Raw genomic sequence first — 7,664 nt, 5'->3', positions numbered from 1 at the left:
AATGCTCCCTTAATAGACACCCTATTTAATGAATCAAATGATATTTTAAATTATTTTAAACTTAAATTATCCTCCATTAGAGTGTTGCAAGTGATAATTTTATATACACACTTGAACATTAACTTTTCTCTTACTTATAAGTTGGCACGCGCGCACACACACACACACACACACACACACACACACACACACACATATTGAGAGAGAGAGAGAGAGAGAGAGAGAGAGAGAGAGAGAGAGAGAGAGAGAGAGAGAGAGATTATCAAATATTATCATTACCATTAATTTAATTTATTATCTTATAATTGCTTAATTAAAGCAGTTTAAGTTACCACAAATAAATGGTACTTGTTTATCTTTATGCACACTCTTAAAAGATGTCTTTTTGTTTAAATTTAACATAACACTACTCTTGATGCTTCACTAATGTGAATTTTTTTTTTTTTTAATAAAATTGTAGCACTCCAAGTGCTACACAATTCTATGCTAACATTTTATGCCACCTTTAAAATTTTTTAACATTGCAATTTTCATACTACACACATTTATATTAACTTTGTAAATGATATTTAATAACATTACTATATTTAAAATTTAAGGTTGCAGTTGAACATATATAATATTAGAGTTCTTCATTACTACACATCCTATTTAATAAATCAAATGATATTTTAACTCCTTTTTGATGGATAGGCAGAGGACAAAAAATAAACGCACATAACAATATAAACTATGTTATATTTCATTCCACCGTTGTGTCCATTGTATTTACATTACATAATGCCTCTATTTATAGAGGTCTTAGATTATTTTTGGAAACATCTACATTAGCCGACATAGGAAAAATAAACTTTTCTAGAACTATCTATGACTTCCAAAACTTTACCTAACCCTATACGACTTCCAAAACTTTACCTAACCCTATTCGTAATCCTCTTGAAATTTCTAGAATCCTCTATTATTGTTTTACAATTCATTTGAGTTGAAATTACACATTACAACACTCCCCCTTAATTTCAACCTCAAATGTTATTACATACAAATGCCAAAATGCTTTCTTTTGCCAAATGCCAAAATGCCATTTTCCAATAATAATGCCTTTGTTAATGCGTCCCTATCACTTGCCTCGTCTACCACAAATGCCAAAAATCTTTTTTCTTCTTCGATGCCATGCTGAAAACCTTTTTCTGCTTTGATGCCATGCTGAAAACTTGTTTCTTCTTTGATGACTTGCTCTAATCCATTTCCAAATGCTATTGTATTTCTTCTTACTCTTGAACATTTATACTTAAATAAACTTTTGATCACACTTTTAATCTTCGGCCAACTCGATCCATGGTTCCATCCACAATCCAATTTGACACAACTTGTCATAAAATCCTTCTTGCATTTGTCCATACAAATATTTTTACACTCCCTATTCCAACACATCTTTTCATTATGGCTCTTTAAGCCACAAATATTACATGGATGTAGATCCCAACATTTGTCTTCCGTGTGCCCTTTATATTTTTTACTTTTAAGAAATTTTTTTGAACCAATGACATCATTTCTTTCATCTATCATATATCCTAGTCCTTCATACTTTGGCCTCATGATTGGCTCAATAGGTTCTATGATACCTTGTTCATTCTTTCCTGAACCTTTACCTTTGAAACCCATTCTTTCCATAATCTTCAAGCCAATACTATTATTATCATAACAAACAAGATTTGCAAACTTCCTTTCATCATGAACACTTTTAGCTTCATAAAAATCATAGTTCTCAATCCCATAATCACTTAAATCATTTGTGTCACAAGATATATCATAGAAAGATGGATTAAACTTTAAATTTCTACTCTCTTGTTTTAGATTAAACAATTCAATCTTTAGCATACTATTTTCCTCTTCCAATTTCTTCACCTTTTCTTCTAAAGCTTTGTTCTTTTTTTCAACATCATCAAACACTTTTAATTGTTCTTCTAAATCTTTATTTCTAATCCTAATATTATCAAAAAACTTTTTTTTTGTTCTAGTTCTTCATTTGCATTTATATAAACACTCATCTGATATAGAAAATTCTGCCTTTCTACACTTAGTTCATTTCTTAGTTTTGTCAATTCTCCTTGCAAAACATCATTTCCACACAATAATTTTACATTTTCTTTCTTCACCTTCATTAATTCTTCTTCTAAGTTATTTTTCTTCTCTTTCTGAGCTCTACTAGCTTTTCCCATTGAAACACAAGAATTTAATGCACTTTTCTCTTCTTTCCTTTTAACAGCAATAGGGAAATTTCTCAACTGAAATTAAATAAAAATTTGTACCATACCTATTTGCCAAATCCTTTCTCTTCCTTATATCTTCAGCTTTGCTCTCATTTTCCCTTTACCTACGATGATATCTGCTCACAAAAACAATGCCCAGATTTTCTATAGCTCAACACTTCCTATTTTCAAAACAATTGTCTTTTCTATTACACAAATTAATCCTCCATAGTTTCAGCAGCACCAAAACATTGCTTCCTCTTTAATCAACAATTTTGTCCAACTAGGCTCTAATACCAATTGAAGAAACATAGTATAGCTCTAATACCTGTTTGATGGAACACACAATAGATCTAATGCCAATCCGAAAGATGTAACACAGAACAATACAATTTGCTGCCTCACAATAAACTATGTTATATTTCATTCCACCGTTTTGTCCATGTCAATTACATTACATAATGCGTCTATTTATAGAGGTCTTAGATGATTTCTAGAAACATCTACATTAGCCGACATAGGACAAATAAACTTTCCTAGAACTATCTATGACTTTGGACTCTGATACCAATTGAAGAAACATAGTATAGCTCTGATACCAATCTGACGGATAAGCAGAGGACAAGAAATAAATGCACAAAACAATATAAACTATGTTATATTTCATTCCACCATTGTGTACATTGTATTTACATTACATAATGCCTCTATTTATAGAGGTCTTAGATGATTTCTGGAAACATCTACATTAGCCGACATAGGACAAATAAACTTTTCTAGAACTATCTACGACTTCCAGAACTTTACCTAACCCTATACGACTTCCAAAACTTTACCTAACCCTATTCATAATCCTCTTAAAATTTCTAGAATCCTCTATTATTGTTTTACAATTCATTTGAGTTGAAATTACACATTCCAACACTTTTAACATTAAATTATTCCACATAAGAGACTTCCAAGTGACATTTTCATTTACAGTTAGGGCTCATTTGGGTGCATCAAATTGGAATTGTGAATAGGACTACATATTCCAATTTTAGTTGAAAAATGACAATTTGCTATTCAAGCTAAATAGATGTTGTTGGAATACATATTCCGATTCTAGTTTTATTTATTTTAGAAAACATAAACTTCTAAGTCCATGAATTCCCAATCAAATTCTAACTAACCAAATAAGAATAGGAACATGTATCCCTATTTTATATCCCAAAATAACTATTCCAATTCCCATATTTCTATTCTAAAAACCAAACAATCCCTTACATTAGTGTTTTTTGCACACATAACTTAAATTTATCCTACACTCAAAATTTGAGTAATATTTGAATTTATTTAATTTCACATGCTTCTGAATTATCATTCATTTTACATATAAATTAGTTTTCTCGTAGGCTCTATAAACATCAACTTCATGTGAGATTTAATATGTGACATTTAATATCTGAGTGTTCCCAATGCTAGATAGTTTCACACTAAGTTTTCTTTCATGTATATCTTGATTTTTTTCTTATATACTATAAAAATATAAACTTTTAAGTAACATTTGAACTTCAATTAACATTGGAGTATTTGTAGTGCTACACTCTTCTACACTAACTTTTCCTTCACATGTTTGATAGTTTTCTCTAAATTTTACAAAGAACAACTTTGAGGTGTGATTTTTATTTCTTTACCATTAGAGTGTTCCTAATTCTATACAATTCTATGGTAACTTTTCTTAGAAATGTAACTTAGTTTTCTTTGTACAATAAAATAAGCTTTTAAGTTGACATTTGAATTTCTTTAACATTGAAAAGTTTATAGTGCTACACACTTGAACATTAAGTTTTCTCTTACTTATAACTTGATATTTTAATTTCTCCAACATTGAAGTTTTCAAGTATCATTACACTTCTACTTTAAATTTGCTTCTATTTATTACTGTAACATTGTAGTGCCCTTAATATTTGACATCATCTTTCTTTTTATAAAACTTCAATTGTATATTGTACAATAATTTAATAATCTCACAAACTCAATAATTATATATATGTATATATATGCTATTCAAAAATCCAAATATTATCAATCAGAAAGCACAATTTAAAATAAAATATTACATTTCCAAATAATTTAAGATATTACCAATTTCCTTATTAAATATAACCATGGATTACCCTTATTTACCAAACACTTTTTAAAATTATAACATTAAAACATCCATTATGCACACTCTTCCACGGATATTCGATATGATAACCTATGGCTTCTAAAAGCGGTTTCCTTTTAATGTTTTGATGTTGTCCATTTCTCATATTCCCCACAGAATTAAATATGTTTGTGCCAAATCTTGTATGAAAAACATTAGGGACGAAGGACGAGAAGAGATCACATCTTGTGTACAGTTAGGATTTAGTTGTGGAGGTGGGGTAGATTTTTGTACTGGATATTGAAATCGCACTTTGCATTTCATATGTTGCTGTTCCATGTAATGGAACCTCAGATATTGGAACATACTCAAAGGTGGCAGAATCTTCATGTCAAGTGACGTAAGAAAACCCCCCCATTAGGTTATAAAAGAGCAATACCAGATTTGACACCAACAATAAACTGTACAATCTAATATCTCCTTTCAGAAAAGCCCAACAGCCACCCATTGTTATACACTGAAATGGCACTAAGGCTGGCCAAAGCGAAAGCAAATTCAATCAGAGGGACCTGTATAAATGAGAATACTGAGTGAGCAAGAACACAATGAGGAATAAAGGAAGCAACGTTGGCTTTTATGGTCAGGTGGCGTCTACGAGTCCCGAAAGAAGTTAAGAGAGTGAAGGAGAATTAAAAGAGAGAAAAAAATTGAATATAAAATTTGGGGTCGTTAAAAAGAATGGTCTGTGTAGGATCGCATGAGTTGGACGCTTCAATTTCCAACACTCTGTCTTATGCATGTCAATGAGCCTTGAAAATGAATACCGCGTGCTGTGAGGGGGAGGAAAAAGGGACAAATTCCTAACGTAGTAGTGTATTAGAGAATTAACGGTGGTGTTAAGAAAGAGTGCAATCAATGAATTAAGGGCAGTTTACACCCTTTCCCTCGGACGAAGAAAGCACCCTTAAAAGCTCCCGAGCCGCCAAATTATAAAGATCTGCGTAGCATATAACGTGTGCGTTCCTACTGAGTCCCTCATTCGGCTGGTGCAGAAGAGTGGCGTCGTGTCAAGCAACAAGGCCCTGGTGCAGGTGCAGCATCCACGAGGTCTTGGAGAAGACCAAACCACTGCGTTTGTAGAGAAAAATACTTCTCCTTCCTTCTTCTTCACTATGGTAGGTGAAGAGAGCGGTGTCCAAACCGGACAAGAGGCACAATCGGAGGCGAAGTCCGGGCGGCGGAAATGCAAAGGCAAAGGCGGACCAGACAACAACAAGTATCGATTCCGTGGCGTCAGGCAGCGCAGTTGGGGAAAATGGGTAGCTGAGATTAGAGAGCCAAGGAAGAGGACTCGAAAATGGCTCGGCACTTTCTCTTCCGCTGAAGAAGCTGCAAGGGCATACGACCGCGCGGCGGCTCTCATGTACGGACCGCGCGCGCAGTTTAATTTGCAGCAGCCTCTTCACCCGCCGGTGTCCGCCAGGAGTTCTTCCACTCTCCGCCCGCTTCTCCCTCGCCCGCCAAACATGGCCCCTCGTTTTGTTTATGCCGGTTTTCCCCACTTCAATTCCTCCGTTTTTCTCCCGGAGGCCTCCGTTGCACCGCCGTATGTTGTTTATCCGCAGGGCCCCCATGTTTTGTCCCGATCCGGAGACCCCAATAATCAGAGCTCAAAAGATGTGGAAGAAATGGCTGCTGAGAAGAATGGTAAGGAAGATCAGATGGATTGTTATACACAGCCCGTGCTTGATCTGTGTATGAGCCAAAATGAGTTGCTGTCCCTTTCGCAAGAGAATGGTGGAGATTGTGAAGTTTATAGGAACGGGATGAGCCGGTGTACCGGTGATCAGAGCATTCCTGAGAGTTTTATGCATTGTGCCAATACAGGTGCGCCGAAAGATGTGTTGGACCAGGTGTCGGTTTCCATTCCTGCGGAGTATGGCGATTTCAAGCATAGCGTTCCTCCTTCGCCTGCGTTGATGTGGGTGGGCGCTCCGGATATTTTCTATGACAACAGCATGGTGAGTAGCTCCCACTCGATGGGGAATATGGATCAGTCTGATAATGGCAATCTCTGGGACAATGATTTCATTTTCGATCCTTGATTCATGTTTTAATTTTCACTTTTGCTTCAGCTTGTACTTTTCTGTCGGTTTACGACTCTTGTGCCATTATGCTCTTTTGTTGGTTTTGAACATTGCTGGTTTCGCTGCAACACAAAAAATGTTGTTGCGGTTGATTAGAGTTTCATGGCGTTTTTATAGTTTTGTTTGGCATGGGAAGAGCGCTGAAGTTATGTTTAAGAGGCCTAGTGTTGATACGGCTCCGTATTTTGTAGTGGGCTCGGTTCGGTTTGCTTTATTTGTGATCAACTCCCCTTCGTCTTACGGCCGGTCAAAGTCGTGATTAGGTATTTTCATCAAACTGTTGTTCTATATCGCATTATGTTGTGGAATCAATGGAACGAAATGACTACGCCATTGAAATATTCATGAATTGGGTTTGATACCCTGTGGGAATTTGTTGTATGCTTTTTTCTCACCTAATTTTTGTGATGGAAATATGGCACTATGTATGATAGAGGTGTTGAGACTGGGTAACTTTAGATAAAATCATTTGGCTTTGACAACTGAGCAGATTTCTTTCATGCTCTTTTCTAACCTAATTTTCATAATGGATCGCTAGTTCTATGCACTGATTCAGTTCTTGGCCAATAAGCCTAAAACATATTCATTTTGCTTTGAAGCCAGAGTCGATTCTTTTTATTCTCTTGTCTAACCTAATTTTCATAATGGATCACTGGTTCTACGCGTTGAGTGTGTTCTTGAGGCGCACTAACCATAAAACATATATATTTGGCCTTGACGCCCGAGTTAATTTCATTTATGCCCTTTTCTAACCTAATTTACAGAATGGATAACTGGCTTTACGCATTGATTAAGTTCTTGAGCACTAACCCTAAGACATACTCATTTGGTTTTGATACCGGGGCTAATTTCTTTTATGCTTGTTTCTAACCCTAATTTACATGATGGATAACAGGTTCTACGCATTCACACGAGTTCTTGAGCTCTAACCCTAAAACATATTCATTTGGCTTTGACACCTGAGCCGATTTCTTTAAGCTTTCTTCCAACCTAATCTTTTTTGTAATGGATAACTGGCTCTATGCACTGACTAATTCATCTTCGTTTTCCAAAACAATTCATAAGTTGGAATAAATTAACACTATGAATATCAAACCAAGATGAAAATAGAAAGGTTCGTTGAGTTTTTCTTAAGGT

At 35.0% G+C, this 7,664-nt stretch overlaps 1 protein-coding gene across 1 annotated transcript; it reads left to right on the top strand.

The window, feature by feature from the left end:
- Positions 1-4,985: 4,985 nt before the first annotated feature.
- Positions 4,986-6,485, top strand: LOC149549855 (uncharacterized). The gene is made up of 2 exons (XM_089794388.1): positions 4,986-5,024; positions 5,433-6,485. The coding sequence occupies exons 1-2, from the start codon at positions 4,986-4,988 to the stop codon at positions 6,483-6,485; spliced, it is 1,092 nt and encodes a 363-aa protein (XP_089650514.1).
- Positions 6,486-7,664: the final 1,179 nt, after the last annotated feature.

Source organism: Cupressus sempervirens, chromosome 7, assembly GCF_028749045.1.
Source record: "Cupressus sempervirens isolate cs-2001-9-10 chromosome 7, ASM2874904v1, whole genome shotgun sequence".
Taxonomy (NCBI): Eukaryota; Viridiplantae; Streptophyta; class Pinopsida; order Cupressales; family Cupressaceae; genus Cupressus; species Cupressus sempervirens.
Note: the sequence above shows the minus strand (reverse complement) of the source record. Positions and strands in the feature narration are given on the sequence as shown.

What these genes read in the sequence shown, in the direction of transcription:
- LOC149549855 (XM_089794388.1), top strand. Translation starts at nt 4,986, where the DNA reads ATGAGGAATAAAGGAAGCAACGTTGGCTTTTATGGTCAG. An exon ending in ACGTTGGCTTTTATGGTCAG is followed by an intron (nt 5,025 to 5,432) that starts GTGGCGTCTACG and finishes CGGCTGGTGCAG; the next exon opens with AAGAGTGGCGTCGTGTCAAG.